The following is a 21,510-nucleotide window of genomic DNA, read 5'->3' on the forward strand; positions in this document are numbered from 1 at the left end:
CCCCTGGCTCAGATGGCACTGCATGCAGTCACATGGGTTTTCTTGGGAGGCCCCTCCTCTTTTCCGGCTCTTTCTTTCATCATTGGTCCGTTCAGCCATTTCAGGAAGCCTTTGTGCCCTGCAATTGGCTAACTTATGTCTCTTTTGTCTGGTGCGTGTAGCCATGGTGCTCTTTTCCAGCGATCTCAGCGCTGTGTCCCTGTGCTTTGGTCTGCACTGGGTGGTGGCTGTTGTTGTTGTTGTTGTTGTTGTTGTTTGTGGTATTGATGGCTTCTGATCCCCTCGTGTACCAACGTGCAACAGCAGCATCTCTGTCATCCATCTGAAGAGCTCAGGTCCACATGGCTGATGGCATCTCCAGGGTCCCAGTCCTGGACTCCTCATCCTTCCCTGCTCTACACGCATCACTGAGTTCGTCAGTAGCGCTCTTAATTAGCTCAACTCATAGATTTAGCCAATCGAGCCAATCATAATTGCACAGCGTGTAATGGAATGGGTGAACAGTAGTGATGGGCAAATGAAGCTTTGGTGAACCACTGAACCACTGCCGTGTGATGCTAGCGACACTAGCAGAAAAAAAAAGATGGCTGCCAAATATATTACATTTTCAACATAAAAGTCCTTAAGTAAACCAGTATTTTCAGTTACATCTACTGGTTTGGGTAAGGACTTTTATGTTAAAATCTACATGTGGTGACCATATTGGATTTTTTTCATTAGTGTCACTAGCTTCACACTACTGTGGTTCAGTGGTCCATCAAAGCTTCATTTGCCCATCACTAGTGACCAGTAGTGATGGTGAATATGTAGAGGCTAGGAGGTGGAGCTGTAAGCTGAACTTTGTTGAGGTCCTGCGCCGTTGGTGCTCCTCGCTATGCCTCAGAGATAAGTAATCCCATCCTCGTCGCCATTTATGTGGTCAAAATTACTCCCAAGACGACTGGTGTGAGACTATAGCTTTATTCACGATATTCACAGAGACTGTTACCCAGAGCAAATGTCGCTGGAGAAGTCGGCTGAAAAAGAGACATGAATGGCTCTTCCAAAGCACATGTTCACTTCCTCCAGCAGTTAGACCACTGTTGCGTAACACTAATAGGGGTTTTCCTGACATGTTTTTCACAGCATGTACAGTACAGGGCCTGGATTGACACTGTGTGGAGACTCACAGACTTCTGATCACTCAGAAGAGGGGGTCAAACTGAAATGACCTGTGGGCCACCGTTCATGGGGCAGTGTAATAGGGCAACATCTCATTTTAAACCGCTGATAAATAGCTAGTTGCGCATTCTCATTTAACAGCCTATGTCTGTGATATCAAGTGAATTAATATTAGCAACTCTTGTTATAGGGAACATCTGTGCATATCTCTTTACGTTCTGCCATTATATTTGTGACTGCCATTTACTTTCTAAATAACATGCCTTTTCGGTGCGTACAATGTTAGCACACTGCATCATAAGGTCACTTTCAGTCATTTAGAAACGGTTCCTCTTTAAATTCCTTTGCATATTGCTTAGCTTCACTAGCTTCACGGCCACATCACTGTCTTGTCTGGCTCTTGGTTCTCCTGAGAGACGTGTCTCTGAAGCTGTGCTGCTTTTCTCTCCCTCTCATAGACCCCCCATTTGCATGATTGCTGTTACTGGCGCTTCAGGTTTTTTTTTTTTTTTTTTTTTGTCCTTGCGCAAGGTTGTCGGGACAGGTTTCTGGCTCATTATTGAATGATGAAGAATGAGTCGTAATTGTCTACATTTTTTTTTAAACTGCCAAAGTGTCTGGTGAACATTTGCGTTTTCTTCAGAAAGACATTTGCTTACGAGACAACTACAACGTATTTGACCCACAGCCAACAAAACTCAAAATTGATATATGGCTCGAATCTCTTCACAAATGTAAATCAACCAATGGCCCAAGAAGCTGTCTTGCAGGCTGGGAGTTTGAGACCACTGACTTCGACAGAGGCCTCTTGTTCAGTTGATTCAATGAAGCACAGTATTGTTTTGTAGGTCCTGTTAACTCATCATCCTACTTAATATGTATGTCTCAATCTCTCTGACACACACACACACACACACACAGACACACGCACATACACTAAACAGGCTGATGAAGTTGAAGGGTCATCGTAAAAAAAACCCAGCCTAGTCTGTCAGACTGGTGAGCAAAAACAAACAACAAGAGACAGAGGGAGGCATTGATCCTGTGTTTCTGAATCAGGCAAACTCTGATCTTAATCTGCTGTCAAATAACCTACAGCATTAAGAACACATGCGTGAGGGTTCTGAGGTTTTTTGCACGACCGGAGATTAGATAGTGTGTTTATCTGTCTTGCTTACTATGCTGAGGCTTCAGAGCTGTAGATAAACCATTCTATACAGGCATTTGATGGACAGCTGTTTTGTTTTGTTTGTTTGGTTAATTCATCCTGAACATGCACGGTCAAACCTGCACACAAAGCTTGATAGAGGCCCTTATAGCAGTCAGCGAGCGTTCTGGAACTTCTCTGTGTGGCTTATTGAGTACACAGGGGAATGTCAAACCTGCTACACACACACATACACACAAATATACCGGTAGGCAGGTCAATCATTGCTCAGACCTCAGTGCTCTCACTCCTCGGTGGTGTTCATTGGCCTCTCATAAGGGGTTCCTGGGATATGGAGGTGGAGGTGGGTAGTGACAGAGTGGTGGTGGTGTGTTCATTTATCTTGGTATCAGACCTCTGTGCCTCACATTTCTGTCAGTCCCTGAGGAGGCATTGTCCCAGTGACGCTGTGGTCAGGGCTTCCCCTTATCCATCTCCACACACACATCCCTGCTCCCATCACACACACAAACACACACACACACTCATACACACACACACACACATCCCTGGTCCCATCACATGCACAAACACACACACACACTCATACACATACATACACACACATACATAAACATACACACACACACACACACACCAGCTCCCATCCCACACACACACACACACACACACACACACACACCCCTGCTCCCATCCCACCCAAGCTGTCCTCAGCCCTTCTCCCCTGGCTAGTTGAAGCACTGCAGCAGAGTGGCAAGGCACTAGACTAGATAGAAGTGTCTGTGCGCATTTGTGTGTGTCTGTCTGGCTATGAAGATGTTATTGATATGTGTGATACTGAGTAAACGTGTGTGTGTGTGTGTGTGTTTGGATGAATATGGAATACTCCAGTGAGTTATGTGATGCCAATGCACTGACTGTTAAAAATGTTTCTGTGCACACCTCAGACCTCGGGCTCTTTAACGACCGCCTCATCGAGCTCACCACTGGAGGTATGGAGACTTTTAGCTAGTCGGCTAGTTAGCCGTCTTCCTCCATCCAGTCCTGGAGAATCCCCAGTAGCGCTTTTTCCTCTCTCCCAGTTTAGATTGAACTGATCTGGAGTCAGGTCCCCTCCCATAGCATAGACCCAGACTGTAGATCAGAAATCAGATAGAGGATGTTGAATAATGTTAATGCCTTATGAATTGGTTGATGCCAAATCGTGTGTGTGTGTGTGTCCACACTGTCAGTGCCTTGATCTCGCTCCAGGCACGGCAATAGCCATGTTTACACCAGTCTTTAGTCCCATCACAGTGTTTGGCCGAGGCTCTCTGTGAACTGTTAGTGACTCTCCAACTAGGGCTGCACGATTATGGCCAAAATGATAATCACGATTATTTTGATCAATATTGAGATCACGATTATTTATCACGATTATTAATTCATTTTAGTGACAAAAATATTTTTTCCCTAAACATATTGGACTTGCTATCTGGCTCACCCAAATTCTTCCCCTCACATTTACTCCCCTAAATTACTGCAAATATTGACTTGACTGTGACTTTCAAACTTCCAAACAAATATTTTGTGCGTGCTACTTTGTTAATATTTGGGAAAACGTTAACTGCCTACCAGGAATCCTCCCAACGCTCCCCATTAGCCACTTAAGCTCTGCTTCTTCTCTGCTTCTTTCGTTAAGCTCTGTTTAATCGTTTAGTCCAGGGGTGTCCAAACTTTTGACTCAAGGGCAACATTGGGTTTTGAAAATTGGCCGGAGGGCCACACACAAATAATAATAATAATAATAATAATAATAATAGTAACATTTTGTATTATTTCTGTTGTAGAAAAATAATTTATTAAGAAATACTGTTAAGTTGATGCTGTTTAATTAATTTATAAATGGTGCACTGTCACTTTAAGACTCTTTGCCAGCTCCACTCAAATAGCCTATGGCTAGTGCTGTGCTTATGGCTATGCCCTCTCAGTTTATATCAGTAGTGGGAACTACTGTTGCCATCGCGCTCTCTCCCTCTCGTGCACGTTCAAAATGTGTTCCCAATTAAATGGAGTAGCATAACGTAGTAAGATCTCCTGCAATGGAGATATCTCGATGTAACAAGCTGTTTTGACATTGACATTGTAAACGTTCTCTAAGGTTGTAAAGCAGTTTGTAGTAGCCTAAAGTTAACCACAACGTCGTCTATCGCTGGAAAAAAATAGCGAGCGGCCTATGATAAACTAATAAATGCTTGGCGGGCCGCATTAAAGTGCGTGGCGGGCCGCAGTTTGGACACCGCTGGTTTAGTCATCGTTGATATGTAAAACACTGACGTGTAAGCTACATTTTCATTATTGTTCACTCGTTTTGAGTAGGCTGTGTCTTGAAACGCATATGCATTGTAGGTTACACATGTAGCTTATAAAATACATTAATAAAATTCACTGATCCCGTTAGCTCAACTCTTATTATAGGCTATATCTGAGGAAGCAAACAAGGACTAAAAGTTAACGTGATAAAAAGGCATGTGTGGTTTACGTCATGTGATGTGTTTTACGGTATTAGTTGAGAGCTCTGCTTTGCTTATGTTTTTGGTTAACTTCACTTGCCTGAAATCCGAAATATTTTCGAACAATGATCCGTTTCGAGGGACAAGCTCTTGGCCTTCTGCTGTGCCACACATTTGATTTTTGAACGTCGTTTTTTTGTATAGTCTAACTAGCTTACTAATAGTTAACATAATGCTACTAGTCCACAGTGCATCCAAACTGAGCAGTGCATCAGGCTGAGCAGTGCAGGGAACAGCTGTCATTGGTAGGCTGCATGCAGGCTCATGGTCAGACAGGTTTAAGGAGCGCTTGATTTGTTTTGTAGCGGAGCGTTCTATGGGTTGCCAGGTTGGTTCTATGGGTAGAGTACGCATTTTTAATATCGCTCGATCACGCAAATTTGATCGTGGGAAGCCAAAATCGTGATCGTGATTAAAATTCGATTAATTGTGCAGCCCTATCTCCAACGCTCACCATGTTGGTCTGACGATATGACCAAGGAAAAAAAGAATATGTTAGCTAACAAACACGGGCCACATGCTACACTCTCTCTGACTAGACTTCATTTAGCATTATATTTTTCATGTTTCGATGATGGTTAGACATGACGTTCTCAGGGAGCGCAGACCTTTCCAAGGCCAAATGTAGTTATTTGCAACAAATCTGAAAGTGGACCTAGCAAAATATTTTGACTTGCTCAGTGATAGGTGTTTAATTTTGTTTGTTTTCTGTGTAGCAAATAGATCATAATTCTTGATAATTAGCGTGCAAACAAGCTAGACGTAGGCTTCTAGAGTAGACTGACATAATGCACCTATTGCTGAGACCCGCCCCTTAATTGGAATGTGATCATTGCAGCCTCAGTAGACACGAGAGGAGCAGAAAGACACCAACATAACATGAGGGATAGATGTATTTGTTAAGGGGGGGGGGGGGGGGGGCTTTTACGTTCAGTTGTGAAGACCAATACCCTATTTTGAATGACAAAACAGCTTTGGCGTGTGTAACAGCTTAGAATGGCTTACAATTAGGGCTGCACGATATTAGGAAAACATGCGATATGCGATAACATTATTGAGTCCTGCGATAACGATATAACTTGCGATATTTAATGTAAAAAAAAAAAGAAGAAAAATCTCCATTCTAGATGCTGCTAGCATAGACTGTAGGGTTGGGGGGGGTAAATGTATACATGGATTTCTATGCAACGTCATGAAAACATGTGTGCGCAACTAAGAGGCAGAAAGCACCATAGAACAGCATAGATCAGTGCTCTCCTTAATAGAATAAAATGAGTTGTTATGCTGAAAACTGCACCAATTCGAAATCACGATGGTTAAATAATGTTCAATATCCCTAACGGAATGCATGTCTTCACCAAAAATGACAAAATACAATGTTATATTAATAAAGCAAATGAACGGCAAACTCTGAAATATAGCCTGAAATGAAATGGTATATCATTGAGACAACAGGGGTATACAAAAAAATTCGATTGTAGCTTACAGCAGCCGACTATTTAGGTTAAGTTTATAACGTTGTGGACGGCCACCAAGCGTCTTCTGCCCCATGGCTGCGCGCGCATCTAGTTTTGTTGGTAAACGAGAAACCTGTGTATAATTACAGAAATAAATGTATAATTTTCTACATAAAAAATATAAAATATTATGTAGCCTAGGCTATATATGGTCTGATGAAAGTGGACAGCTAAGAGACCTACTGACTAGGCTATCGAAGTTGTGTGGAAAATCCTCCTAAAAGACGGATAGACAGCCAATCTGAACACTTGTGCACCAACCAGCGGAATATTCCACATTGCCAGCCTTCGCTGGGCCTAGCAAAAAAGCTACTTAAGATATATCGCGGCGGTCACTCATCTAAAATCTTAAGTAGCCCTGTCTGTAACCTCATACGCTGCGCATCCCACGCTTGACTACGAGGGCAGCGGAAAGTGAAAGTAAGGGGCTGCGATCGCACAGTCCAACGAACGTAGGCTAAACAACTTTTACAAATAACGAATCCTGATTACCTCTTTGCTGCTGTCTGGGGCTTTTGCTAAATGAAAATGATGAAATACAAGCCTTACAGTGAAAGACATATCTTCTGATCCTATAACGATAACGAAAGAAATTGTTTATTTTAACACGGTGGAGAAGGACGCATTTGGCGCTGTGTTTGTAACACGTTATCCTTCATACCAAAATATTTCCATATAACAGACGTGCTTTTCCTTTTAGTCACCAATCCCTCTTCACCCAAGTGTAACCTACCTTGCTCACTATTTTCAGCCATCACGACTTAGCTCCATATGCTTAGCTCCCACCAACACCTAAAACACCGTGCACCTAAACTGGTATCAACGGGCTTCTCGGGCAGCATGACGGCATCAGTTTGGTAAAATATGTTGACATTCAAAAATGTAGAAAATGTATCGAAAATTAAGTAATCTGGGCGGTATGTCTATCGCAAGCATTGATATCGCGATAACGATAGATTTTAGATATATCATGCAGCCCTACTTACAATGCATCCAGCAACATATTTGGGGACATGAGCACTATGGCTCCAGGCATCCCAAAGTGCTTGGAGGAGAATGCACTGAAGTTATTGAATTGTCAAGGACCAGTTGGGGCAGTTTCATGTCTCTGTTGCTGAGATAGTTTCGATCGTCAAAAGGTCAGAATTGCCAATAATCTTGTAGGGGCTGTTTGGGGCATATCTCTGTTCCTGAGATAGTTTTGATCGTCAAAAGGTCAGAATTGCTAAGATAACATAAGGGGCTAAGGGGCTGTTTTTAAAGAGTAGAGATTGTCTGTGCTGTGGGGGGTGAGACAAGGTATGTTTTGCATGATATCTCAGCACCCAAAGTTGTTATAAATCCATAGTAGCACATATATTATCATCTAATGTTGTGATAGACCTTTGTATGAACATGTGTTCTATAGATATAACCTATTGAAATTCCATTTGCTATTTATGGCCTGTAGGCCTCATTGACCTGAGCTAATGCAAGTCAGAAAGGGGAAGATTCTATTGGGGAATGGTTCCAGTGGGGGCTGGCATAAAAGCAAAGAGGGGGAGTGAGGGTGTTTTAATGTACAGAAGCACACATACAGTCCATCTAATCAATAAGTATGTGTCTGGATTCAATTTTATACACTGACCATTTTCTCACCCATTCATTTCTAATGGCCGGTCATATTTGAGACCGGGAAAACACATGGGTGTTAAATAAAACACTCATTGTCATGAAAATTATCAAAAAATCTTTTGTGTGTTCAGATGCCCTGTATTATGTCATGGCGCCTCATGGTAGTCAGAATAAGGTAAAAAGGTCAAAAAGATCACCGCTCATCTGTTGAGGTGCTGGATAAACAAGTAACTCAATAAAAAGTAAAGAAAAATCTGCACACTCAAGTCTTTGCAAACAAGTTTTTTTACTCTATGTGCAAGCTTTCGGTCAGATGTACGGACCCCCGGATATGTCTTTGGGAAAAAAAATAATAAGTTGGGGCCACGAAATAGCAATTCGTTCCCACAAAATAATAAGTTGTGGCCACAAAATAGCAATTCGTTCCCACAAAGTACTAATTTGTGGCCACGAAATATTAATTCGTTCCCACGAAATATTAATTCGTTCCCACGAAATAGTAATTCGTTCCCACGAAATAGTCATTTGTGGCCACGAAATATTAATTTGTTCCCACGAAATAGTAATTTGTGGCCACGAAATATGTATAGTCTAACGTGCACTGGACAGCTGGGTGAGCAAATCGAGCGCCAGTAGAAGCCTGTCGTGTCTTTTCTCATCACTCCCCACCAGCTCTCAATTCTCTGGTTTGCAGTAGGGTACAACCGGGACGATTGAAACGGGGGACGAATGAAACATTCCGGTTTTCTCCGAGTGCAACGATGATAGACAGACATCATTTGGACAAAACATAGAGCATATTAACCTCCGTTGCTCAGCCAAATGCCATCCTGTTACGTCCTCCTGGTATCACAGGCGATAAACGATTTCTGATGGTCACAAGTTTACTTCATTAGCGGTTTATTTTTTCTTATTATTAAAGAGTGTTTTTCATTTAAAGGTTTGACTTCATGCTTATTCAGTAGAGCATTTAGTGCTCTCCCCAATCCCAGACGTTCACATTGCATGTTTGTTTGTAATGGATGCAAAACAGCCTATAATGCTAAATGTCTATGGGGGGACGATTGAAACACCTATTTGTCCTGACCAGGCAGTAAACCCCATTTATTCTAAGTCAATGCACACATATCTGTGTTTATACTATATTTTATGCAGGTGAGACATGGAAAAGCAGTTTTAGAAAGATACAAATATATTTGGGGCTATCAGGTAGGGGGTCGAGTTTTGCCATGTTAACCTATGGAGACTGACGGCCTGTGGGTCATGAAGGGCACTTATTTGGATGTGTGGTGGCTTTAACCACATAAAAACAGAGTGAAATAACATTTTGTACTATAGAAACATTATATAATTCGAAACATGCATTATTCTAGCTATATTAATGGCATGGTGCATGCTATTTCCATAACCGCGAAATACGCGCATCACCATGACGGCAATGAGTTGTTAACAGACATGAACCAAGACATATAGCCCAGCAGCAATCTATCTAAAATAACACATACTTGAAGTACCATTCATGGTATGTTGTCAAATATTGAAGTTGTGGGAAGTTTACATAATTTAAGCTGTATGTTTCAATTCGTCCCCCTGTTTCATTTGTCCCAGCCAGGAGGGACGAATGAAACATAACGCACGTTCGTGTTTCATTTGTCCCGGTTCTCCGTCAGCCTCGGCGTTGCTCCTGACTGTCCATCTATCTCGGCACAGGTCCTCGGGTCAGCGCACCTCTGCGACGCGACATTTTACAAGAGATAGAAGTGCTCGATATATGATTTCATCAGCGCGCGGGGTATGCAAATAATAACAAAGAAATGGAACAGTGATGGGTGTGTGGGTAGAAGGCGTGAGATGAGATGAGGATGGGGAAAAAGTGAGGAGGGGGGGGGGGATGAAGATTCACCTCCAGCTATCTGATGCATGTTTTAATGGAAATGTTCACGGCCGCCTTATAAAAAAACACAAACGAGAGAGACGCGTTCAAGTCGTACATACGCCGGTGCAGCGACCTGGCTCTTAATAGTCTGTGGAGATGCCTCTCGTTAATAATGGATCCCTCCAATTCCAGGCTTTTCAAAATGTCTTTGTACTTCATTCCCAGCCTAAAATAGCACTCTACCATACTATCCCTGTCCATTGTGACCGCGACTGTTCCTGTTTGAGGAGTTGCGCTTGATTTGCTCATCCAGCTGTCCAGTGCACAGCCTAGGCCTACCTATTTCGTGGCCACAAATTACTATTTCGTGGGAACGAATTAATATTTCGTGGCCACAACTTATTATTTTTTTTCCCCATGACATATCCGGGGCTCCATACAGATGACCTTCTTCAGGCAGAGTAAAAACACATTAAGTGAAACAGTGCATGAGGTTACGTATAATCATTGATTCATGACACCTGTGTCAGTTTCAGTGCATTCTAGGAATTGTAGTCTTTTACAAAGTCATGACATCCAAAAAAACATCATGGGAAATGCAGTCCATAGATAGACGATGAAGCTTATCTAAAAACAGGAAACAAGAAACAAATCAATGCAATGTACACATCAGGCTTCAGCCGTCATAAAAACAAAGCATAAAAAACATTTCATTGTTTATAGGAATACACTAATATCGAAATCCTTGTAATGTCTCCAAAGTATGGATCCAAAAAAGCTCTCGTTGGCAGAGCTTTCTGTCAACATCACCCCCTCTATGTAAAAATACTTGCTCTATACCTTGGAATCTAAGGGAGGATGTGAACAATCATTAAAATGGCAAGCGACTGGATAATTTTCATCTCTCCGTCTAATTGAACTTTTGTGTTCACTTATTCTTTGTTTAAGTGGACGGGTAGTTTTACCAATGTACATGCAGGTGTGCAGATTTTTCTTTACTTTTTAGTGAGAATAAGGTAACAATATTTTTGAGAGAAAAGAATTGTCAATCGGTCACATTTGACCGCAAACACAACAGGAGAGGTTTTATAACTGCAGTCTTAAGTGCTGCTGGGAAAATGCCTGAGCTGAGAATGGTTCACAATTTGCATAAGCTCAAATGCCAAACAGCTGAAAACACTTTTAAAGAAGTTTGTAGGCAGAGCGTCAAGACAGCAGGTACTGTAGATGAACTAAGTTGCAGCACAGTTTTTTCAAGGGTTTGGCCATCATAGCAGTAAATTCAGATAAGGAGGCTACATTTTGTCTTGTGGTGAACTCTAATATTTTCAATTTTGTGATGAAAAAAAGAACCAAAGTCATTAAACATTTTTGTTGACTTGAAATCTTGAGGTAGCTCTGTTGGGGAATTTGTTAACTTATCAACAATGGCAAAAAGAGCACGGGAGTTATTAATGTGTTAATAATGTTACAATTAATGAAGAATGCCTGGCCCTATACATTATATATGTGGAGTCTCTTTTTGAAGATGAGTTAATCTGAAGCTTAGTGTTTCTCCATTTACGTTCAGCTTTCCTACATTCTCTCTTCTGATTTGCTACTGTTGTGATATTCCTCCATGGTGTTTTAGGTTTACTGAAGTCTTTCTAACCTTGGCAGGTGCTATTATACTATATAGAGTCAAGGACCCTGAGAATATTAGAGCTAAATTGAGTAAGATGGTCTTCCTGCACACATGATGTCATAGCTACATAGCTAAGGCTTCCATAAAAAAAGTGCTGCTATTCTCATTAATTTATTTGTGGTAATTTGATGGTTTTACTGTAAAATTCACTATGATAGTTCATAGTAACACTGTCAACTTATGGATCTTTTACAGTTCAACCATGAAGTATTTATTAACAGTTCTACCATGACTGCTTTTAATGTGTTCATGATAAATGATAATGGATGACACTGTGTTCTTTAATCAAAAGTTTGTTTTTCTGTCATGTTGTTAAACTTTAGTCGATACAAGTAGCCTAACATGTGAGAAAGTAAACATAGCCTATTTGATGACCACATCAAACATGGCATAGGCTTAAAAGTAGCCTAGAGGTAGCACAGGAATGTGAAGGATATAAACAGAGGGAATTCATGTTTTATTTCATACAGTCTGGTATTATCCCAGAAATGTGATTTACTTTTGAAGTTGAAAATGTTTAGTTGAACTGTAAACTTTATAGTAAACCTCATAATTATGAAAACCTCAGTCTGACTATAAACAAATTGCAGTCAATCATCATCTTTACTTATTAACTGTAAACTTTAAAGTCCGCATCAGACGTGCGACCATGAAGTTCATAGTAATGGGAGAGTTCATAGTCAAGTTATGATATATTCATGGTCGAACTGTAAAGGCAATGGTAGAACTATAACAAATTTAAGTTGAACTGTAAATTTAATTGTTTTACTGCCTCAGTAGACACGAGAGGAGCAGAAAGACACCAACATAACATGAGGGATAGATCAAATAATAATGGATTGAAAAGAGGTACTAATAAACCAGACATGCTAGAATAGAGGCCAGAAAATGGATATCCACAGTCCCTTTCTATCAACACCAGTGATTGTTATAGATAAGGATTAGGCTTTAAAACAGATTGTCAACATTTATGTTTGGTCTGTTTTTGGCTGCATACATGAAGGCCAAGGTGGGCAATGTGTTTTCCCTGGTTTGAGGTAGTACTGACATTTCTTCAAGGATGGCAGGTCTGAAAATATCTTCTCCATCATTAAGTTATTCAATTAGGCTAAACATGGCCTTAACTCAAAACAGCTGGTAGGCCTACTGCTAGGACTATGTCATTTTAAAATGTAAAAGTGTCAAATGCAGCCATATTTAAATTCTGCTTACTGCACGTTTATTATAATATAATATGATAATATTCAATATTCATTATTGCAGGTCTACCTATGTCCATGTAATGGAAATAGTTAAAATGTAAAATCTTTTTAAAATCTTCTGTGCGGGAGAGGGGGGGGGGGGGGGGCGTCTTTCGGAAATATGTCACCTTTTTCAGCCCTTCTGAGTTTGCAGGTATGGAGTTGAGCACGGTCAGGCTGCCCCTGTCACTCACAGATATGTCCTCGCCCTAGGCAGGACTTTGAACTTTGACCCTGCCTGTCATTGGACCCTGCAGGCAGCTCTCTCAGGGCAGTGCTACCACTTCCACACATTCTTTTGCTCTTGCTCAGAGCCCCCCCCCCCCCCCCCCCCCCCTATCTCTGGCACGTTCACTTTTCAGTTTTGATTGTTTATGGGTTGTGTAATCTTTGCTGATATCGAATGTCTCTACTTAATGAGAGGTTAATTAGTTGATTAGTTTTAGATCTTGGAATCTCTGTCTTTACGGCAGAGCAAGGTTACGCTGATCTTGGAAGGTTATTAGAACACACACACACACACACACACACACACACACAGCTGATAAGAGCTTATGTAAGTCAGCAGGCTTCGCTCTAGTGCCTGTTGGCACATTGTGCCCACTCAGGTCCAATGACGTGACGGAACCCCAGCTGGGTTTGTTTTGGGACATTAAATTAATCACACACGCACACACACACACACACACACACACACACACACACAGTCGCACGCTATAAATCTGTCCCCTGCCAGGAAAGGTGCTTATGTAATGTAAGTCAATCCTGCTGTGTGTGTGTGTGTGTGTGTGTGTGGTGCACTTTTCAAGGCCAAGGCCATATCACGTATGTCACTGCCTGCTACCAGCTAGTGTCTCTGTCGCAGGCTACAGCATGCCCTCTATCCTCCTCGAGGAATCTTTACATATAGAAACATCGGCCCTCTAGGGTTGTGAGCGTATGACTCACTAAAGATTTCATACGTGTGTGTTCTGCCAAGAAGCCCCTGTGTGTGTGCGAGAGCGAGAATATGTGGGTTTATTTAGGCGCCTTATCAGGAAGTATGGCCTGTTCTGGACGGAAGCTCTACTCACAGCATGCGTAGGCGTGTCAATGAGTCTTTACATAATTTTCCCTACTCATGTCATGTAAAGCTTATATACGCACACACATACACACACACAAACGCATGCGCACGCACACACGCACTTACACACACACACACACTCCTATTGGGGTTTTTGATGAGTTCCTGTGTGAAACTAAGCTTGTAATATCAGCCCATCCTAATGACAGCGGTTCACCCTTAAGACGGTACTCATGGGAAATGAAGAGGGACAGAATGTTTTTCGAGGGTCATGATGCCAGTCAGGGCATGTTTGCATTCCAGAGTTTGAGCTTAGAAAGGATCACGCACGCTGACCATTTCGCAAGCAATTATGTATTTTAGAAAATACAACATTTCGGTCTTAGACAGTCATCAGGTAAAAAAATGTTTTAAATATTTTTTATTAAATAAATAATTGCTTGCGAAATGGTCAGCGTGCGGGATTCTTTCTAAGCTCCTGATCTGCAATCTTTGCTTATATCCAACGCACCTGCCCGACGAAAGAGGTGTGCAAAAAGCCTTCCTATGTTGCATTACATTTCAGATGTTGCAAGTCAGCTCGTTTAATTTCTCTTAACATCTTATGGCCACCTTACACCAAACAACTTTGACAAAATTTTGGAAAGATTTTTTAAAGATTGTAGTCTTTTAGCTAATGCCCCCCATTCAAGCTTTACTCAAAAGACTCTTTCAAGAATCTTTCCTGAATCTTGTCAAAGTTGTTTGGTGTAAGGTGGCCATTAACTGACAAATATATCAAGACCTATACAGAGTTCCCAGAGCATAGGAAGTCCTGTGTTCCGTGGCGCACGCGGGGTTAAACCTGCTCTGTCAGGCAGGGCCTATGGTGTGGGATCTCTTCCTGCTAGTACATTTTGTCCAGCTCACGTGTTGGTGGGTGTGTCCGTGTGTGTGTGTGTGTGTGGCGGAGGTTGAACTTTTCAGGGAAATGGGTGACATCCACTGTGAGAGAGCAGTGTGTGCCAGCTTTGGCATTAGACACACACACACGTACACACGTACACATCAGTGATCAGTGGGGGTGCACACATCTGTGCTGTATCGGTAAACACAGAGGTTACCCCTGCGGAGGTTAATGACAGAATACACACACACACACACACACAAAAAAAACACAAATACACACACACACACACAGAGAGAGAGAGAAAGGAGAGTGAGCAATATCCACTGGAGCTGCACACATTTGCTCTGTAAACAAACTTTACATGCGCTGCTACAGCTAGAGGCTACGAACCTCACAGACTTGCATATATACGCCCACACACACACACACACACACACACCCCATGCAGCATAACAATCTTAAGTCCGGAGGCATTGGGACTGCACACATCAGGAAAAACCTGTTATGCTACTGCTGGAAGCTGCTGCCAATGTAGGGAAAGAGTCCCATAGCTGTAAGCATGGATTCTTCTGAAAGGTGAATGTGTAAAGGCCTGGGAGTGTTGAAGTGGAAGCCGTTCCTTTGCTGCTCAAGCATTGGCCCTCTCCCATGCCATCCCGAGCTGTGATTGGCCATCTCCCGTGCCATCTCGTGCTGTGATTGACCAACTCTCATGCCATGCTGTGATTGGCCACCTCTCATGCCATGCTGTGATTGGCCATCTCTCATGCCATGCTGAGATTGGCCACCTCTCATGCCCTGCTGTGATTGACCAACTCTCATGCCCTGCTGTGATTGACCAACTCTCATGCCCTGCTGTGATTGCGAGCTCTTGAGAGCGCAGAACACTGACTGACGGTCATTACCAGAGCCAGCATGAGCCTGACCATCTCAGGGTGTCAGACCTGTGTGTGTGTGTATCTCCCCTGGAGTGCTGTGTCTGGTGTGTGTGTGTGTGTGTGTGTGTGTGTCTCCCGTCTCCCCTACTATGGTGTGTGTGTGTGTGTATCCTGATGTGGTCTGTGTATCCTGATGTGGTGTGTGTGTGTGTATCCTGATGTGGTGTGTGTGTGTCTCCCCTACTATGGTGTGTGTGTGTGTGTGTGTATCCTGATGTGGTGTGGTGTGTTCCTGGTGTGATGTGCAGTTTCACGCTGTCCGCATGTTGTGTGGCTGCTCACACCTGTTCCACCGTGTGGCTGTCATCATCATGCTTTCCTGATCCTACACGGCTCTCGCCATCACGCCTTCTCACCCCCCCACCCCCCACACCTCCCTTCGCTCTCCACCCCCACCCCCCCACTCTGGAGCTTCAGCCTCTCCTCTCTGCCAAGCTCTGTCTGTTGTTCTTATCACTCGGTCTCTCTGTAGTGTTGCCTTCAAGCCCCCCCCTCCCCTTCCACTTTTCAGCTTTGTGTGCTATCTGTCTGTCGGTTTGTCAGTGTGATCACCTGCTTCTGAAATCTGTGCCACTGTCATCATCGCAAAACCCCAAATCAGGTTGTTTGATTAATGACATGGAAATGATGATTGACAGATTGTTGTGTCTGTCTGTGTGTGTGTGTGTCTGTGTCTGTGTTTGTGATTCCCGACTAACGTTATGTTTCTCCTTGTGTGACTGTCTTCGTTGGCCCACTGTGTATTTGATGTTGGGGTGTTGGAATGGGGCGCCCTGTCCAATCTCCTGACCTCCCCTTGCCCCCCTCCCCCTCCGTCCGGTGTCTGGGTGTGTGTTCTGTCAGGGTTCTACGGTCTGGATGAGTCGGATCTGGACAAGGTGTTCCGGCTGCCCACCACTACTTTCATCGGGGGCAGCGAGAGCGCTCTACCCCTCAGGGAGATTATCCGCCGCCTGGAGGTACAGACACACACACACACACACTCACACACACTCACACAAACAGACACACTTATACAAACACACATGTATACAAACACACATACAAAAACCTTCTGGAACAAAAATCTGGAGCACCATTTAGAACCTGAGAAAATACACATTCAGTATGTATGTTACACACACACACACAAATTTTGTGCAAACGCAGTCGCAGGTGCACACACACACTCACATGCGCACACACAGCATGTCATACAAATGTACATACCTGTACAGTGTGCTCAAATGTACAACATGTGCTTACGCAATCCCATATAGAAGCTCCTGGATCTCACTGGTTAAACATTAACATGCTTCAGTTCCCCTGCATGTGTGCAAACACAATAAATGTATCACACACACACACACACCCCTCACGTGTTGCCTATGGCTGCACGCCTGCGCACGTCGCTCACTGCTGCCCCCTGCCTGCTGCAGATGGCGTACTGTCAGCACATCGGCGTGGAGTTCATGTTCATCAACGACCTGGATCAGTGCCAGTGGATCCGGCAGAAGTTTGAGAAGCCCGGAGTCATGCAGTTCAGCCTGGAGGAGAAGAGGACGCTGCTGGCCCGCATGGTCCGCTCCACCAGGTACGAACCAGGCGCACACACACACACACACACACACACACACACACACACACACACACAGTTCATACATACATACACACACACACACACCATACAGTTATGCAGGCATAGACAGGACACCATGCTTCACACATAAGCACTGTTCACTCAGGAGTGTTCACAGGCATGCCGACGTGTTGGGTCTGTTTAACACACACAGACTCATGTAAAGAAGGATCTAAGCGTGTGTTAAAATTGTTATTATTGGGCAAACAAGATATTCAGTGTCGGAGTGAAGATGTTACGAGCAGAATATAACAGAAGATGCCGTTACAACACAGTTAACGTTTCACCGGAAATAAATGAGTGTACAGGAAGAGCCTTTCGTGCACATAGACTATTTATAAGTTGTTGAAGCACCAGAATGAGTTTGAAGCTGTTATTTTAAGGTATAAGAATATGTGTTGCTTCAAGTGTCCACATCCTGGACATCAATCCAGACTTGCATACGCTACATAAGTGCATCAGGGAAGTTATGTGTACATGTGGCACTCACACCTTTGCACACATACATAAACACACATGCACACACACACACACACACACATGTTGTGCTGTGTTGTCATGCTTATATGTGGGTGTGTGTTGTGGTACAGGTTTGAGGAGTTCCTGCAGAGGAAGTGGTCATCTGAGAAGCGTTTCGGTCTGGAGGGCTCCGAGTCGCTCATCCCCGCTCTGAAGACCATCATCGACAAGTCCAGTGAGAACGGCGTGGAGAGTGTCATCATGGGCATGCCCCACAGGTCTCCACAACGTCCCAGCACACAGCTGCACAGCTCAGCGCAGCGATGCAGCACATAACTACTGCACAGCACAGCACATAACTACTGCACAGCTCAGCGCAGCGATGCAGCACATAACTACTGCACAGCACAGCACATAACTACTGCACTACACTGCACAGCGATACAGCACATAACTACTGCACAGCACAGCACATAACTACTGCACTACACTGCACAGCGATACAGCACATAACTACTGCACAGCACAGCACATAACTACTGCACAGCACAGCGATGCAGCACATAACTACTGCACAGCACAGCGATGCAGCACATAACTACTGCACAGCACAGCACAGCGATGCAGCACATAACTACTGCACAGCACAGCACAGCGATGCAGCACATAACTACTGCACAGCACAGCACAGCGATACAGCACATAACTACTGCACAGCACAGCACAGCGATGCAGCACATAACTACTGCACAGCACAGCACAGCACACACTTGCTGTGTGTGTGTAGAAACTTTAACACACCATATTATGTGACAAAGACAAACGTAAAGTGTGTGTGTGAAAGCTAGCCTATAAAGTTTGTGTATGTGTGTGTGTGTGTGTGTGTGTGCGCACGCATGTTTGTGCATGTTTCCGTGTGTGTGTGTAAAAAATCTGTGTGTCTCTGTGACTTGTAGGGGCCGTCTGAATGTGCTGGCCAACGTGATCAGGAAGGAGCTGGAACAGATCTTCTGCCAGTTTGACTCCAAGCTGGAGGCCGCAGATGAGGTATATGCCTCCTCCCCTTTTCTCCTCTCTTCTTCTCCCCCTTTCTCCTCTTCCCTTTTCTCCTCTCTTCTCTTCTCCCCCTTTCTCCTCTCATTTTCTCCCCTCTTCTCCTCTCCCTTCCTATCTTTTCTCTTCTCCTTTTCTCCCCCCTTTTCTCCTCTCCTCTCTTCTCTTCTCCCCCCTTTTCTCCTCTCCTCTCCTCTCTTCTCCCCCTTTCTCCTCTCTCCTCCTCTCCCCTTTTCTCCTCTCCTCTCTCCTCCTCTCCCCTTTTCTCCTCTCGTCTCCTCTCTTCTCTCCCCTTTTCTCCTATTCTCTCCTATTTTCTCCTCTCCCCTTTTCTCCCCTCCTCCCCTCCCCTGCTCTATCTTCCCCTCCCATTCCTTATCTTGGCAGAGCAGCAGTAGGCCAGACAGATAGTCCTCACAACAGTCCTGCTTGAGGAACTATCACAGCCTCAGAGAAAGTCCGTCAGTGGTTCTGTAAGCCACTCTTTAAACAATGTGTGCTTACACCCTAAACCAATAGTTTACTGCTTCTAAACATCCAGGTCCAGCACTCAATCTTATATTGGCACTGTTGTTGTGGAGATTCCTGGCTGCTTAGAGCAAAATAGTGGATTTGTACATCTCAGGCGTGTTTGCTAATCCAGGGACACTGGCAGTAGTGTTAAATTAGTCTTCATCTGTGATCGGCTGGAGCTGATCCTGACAAATGTGTTACAGGTGTGCGATGGTAGTGTAGAGGCGGTTGCATGAGGTAGCCTGAAACGGTGTGGGTTCAATTCCCAGCTGTCACCACTGTGCCCTTGAGCACTATGAAGTCTGGCCTTGCTATTAATTGACATCCGTGAGTCGCTTTGGATGAAAGCAACAGACAGATAAATTAAGATAAAGACGGGACTGGTGCCGTCCTGGAGGTCATCTGTCTGCTGTTTGGCAGATGGTATCATCCAAAGATGGAGGGCTGCAAGAATTCATCGATTAATGAAATATTTTCAGCTTTACATACCCCTCTATGCCAGTAAACTGAATACATCTCTAGTATGGACAAAACAAGGCATTTGGGGATATAATCTGAGGCATTTGGGGATATAATCTTAGGCATTTTGGGAATATGATCTTGGGCTTTTGTGAATGAACTGTGTTCTTAGATCTGTTTAGCCCAAAAATGGCTAATGTGAACCTATATTCAGTAGCGAGCACCTCAGACCGACACTTTGGTGACAGACGCGCTGACCTCTCGATGCCCTTTGTTCTGTCCAGGGCTCTGGGGATGTGAAGTACCACCTGGGCATGTTTCACCGGCGCATCAACCGCGTCACTGACCGCAACATCACGCTCTCGCTCATGGCCAACCCGTCCCATCTGGAGGCCGTGGACCCTGTGGTGCAGGGCAAGACCAAGGCCGAGCAGTTCTACTGTGGAGACACTGAGGGCAACCGGGTGGGTACGCACACACACACACACACACAAAAACACACATACACACACAAAAACACACACACACACACACAAACACACAGCACTCTGCAAACACTCACAGGCTCTCAATACTCTTACCAGTCACCACACACACACATATACTGGACAGTCACACATACACGCCTGTTACTCCCAGTCATACTGAACAATCACACACACCAAATGTTTGGCCTTGACCTGTGCCTGTGTGTGCATCTGTACAGGTGATGTCCATCCTGCTTCACGGAGATGCAGCGTTCGCTGGTCAGGGCATCGTCTACGAGACCTTCAATCTGGGTGACCTTCCATCATACACCACACACGGCACCATCCACGTGGTTGTCAACAACCAGGTAAGACAGACACACACACACACACACACATGCGTGCACACACACACGCACTCACACACACATGCGTGCACACACACACACACGCGCACTCACACTGTACTCTGTTCCCATTCTCCAGGCATACCTGCTGCCTCATATATTCATAAATTAGTTATATTGCCTGTACACCATCTTAGCTGAGCTCTGAAAATCCATGAGATGTGAATGTTCTGTGTGTGTGTGATTCCAGATCGGCTTCACGACTGACCCGCGTATGGCCCGTTCGTCACCCTACCCGACGGACGTGGCACGGGTGGTGAACGCACCCATCTTCCACGTGAACGCGGACGACCCAGAGGCCGTCATGTACGTGTGCAACGTCGCCGCAGAATGGAGAGCCACCTTCCACAAGGACGTGGTCGTCGACCTGGTGAGCCAATCAGGAGCCGTGCTGCTAGAATCAGTCAGTCAATCAAAAGAGGCATAAGAAATCGTCAAATAGCTCACATCAGGTGCTGCTAGCCTGGGTCCACCAATCAGAAGTAGCTCAAGACTAGATAGCCTAGTTCGAAAGTTTTGTTGTTTTTGTTGTGCTCAATTAGAGGTGATGATTGTGTTGGTATCTCATGAGTAATTAATAATTAATAAGTAAGTAATAATTGTAGGGGCGGCAGTGGCTCAGGAGGTAAAGGAGTTGTCCTAGCAACTGGAAGGTTGCCGTTTCGAGCCCAACTCCTTCTGACCCTGTTGAAGTGTCCTTAAGCAAGACACTTAACCCCAGTGCTCCCGATGAGCAGGTGGGCGCCGTTGCATGGCAGCCTCCGTTGTGGACCACTCTCTCTGTCACACAAGAACAAAATACACTCCACGTCAACATCTCTTGGTTCT

General features: G+C 44.2%; 1 protein-coding gene across 2 annotated transcripts in view; it reads left to right on the forward strand.

Moving 5' to 3' along the window:
• Window positions 1–21,510, forward strand: part of ogdhb (oxoglutarate dehydrogenase b) — a 47,504-nt gene that overhangs the window by 17,433 nt on the left and 8,561 nt on the right. For both annotated transcript variants that reach the window (XM_076284048.1, XM_076284047.1), the window contains exons 5-11: window positions 16,550–16,665; window positions 17,125–17,279; window positions 17,915–18,061; window positions 18,740–18,830; window positions 20,093–20,272; window positions 20,515–20,643; window positions 20,873–21,052. In XM_076284048.1, coding sequence (XP_076140163.1) covers window positions 16,550–16,665; window positions 17,125–17,279; window positions 17,915–18,061; window positions 18,740–18,830; window positions 20,093–20,272; window positions 20,515–20,643; window positions 20,873–21,052 — 998 coding nt within the window. The remainder of the gene's footprint in view (window positions 1–16,549; window positions 16,666–17,124; window positions 17,280–17,914; window positions 18,062–18,739; window positions 18,831–20,092; window positions 20,273–20,514; window positions 20,644–20,872; window positions 21,053–21,510) is intronic.

Source organism: Alosa pseudoharengus, unplaced genomic scaffold (genome assembly GCF_046254945.1).
Source record: "Alosa pseudoharengus isolate Yale_2024_CS ecotype anadromous, Long Island Sound unplaced genomic scaffold, YU_APseudo_1.1 YU_APseudo_1.1_scf_14, whole genome shotgun sequence".
Taxonomy (NCBI): domain Eukaryota; kingdom Metazoa; phylum Chordata; class Actinopteri; order Clupeiformes; family Clupeidae; genus Alosa; species Alosa pseudoharengus.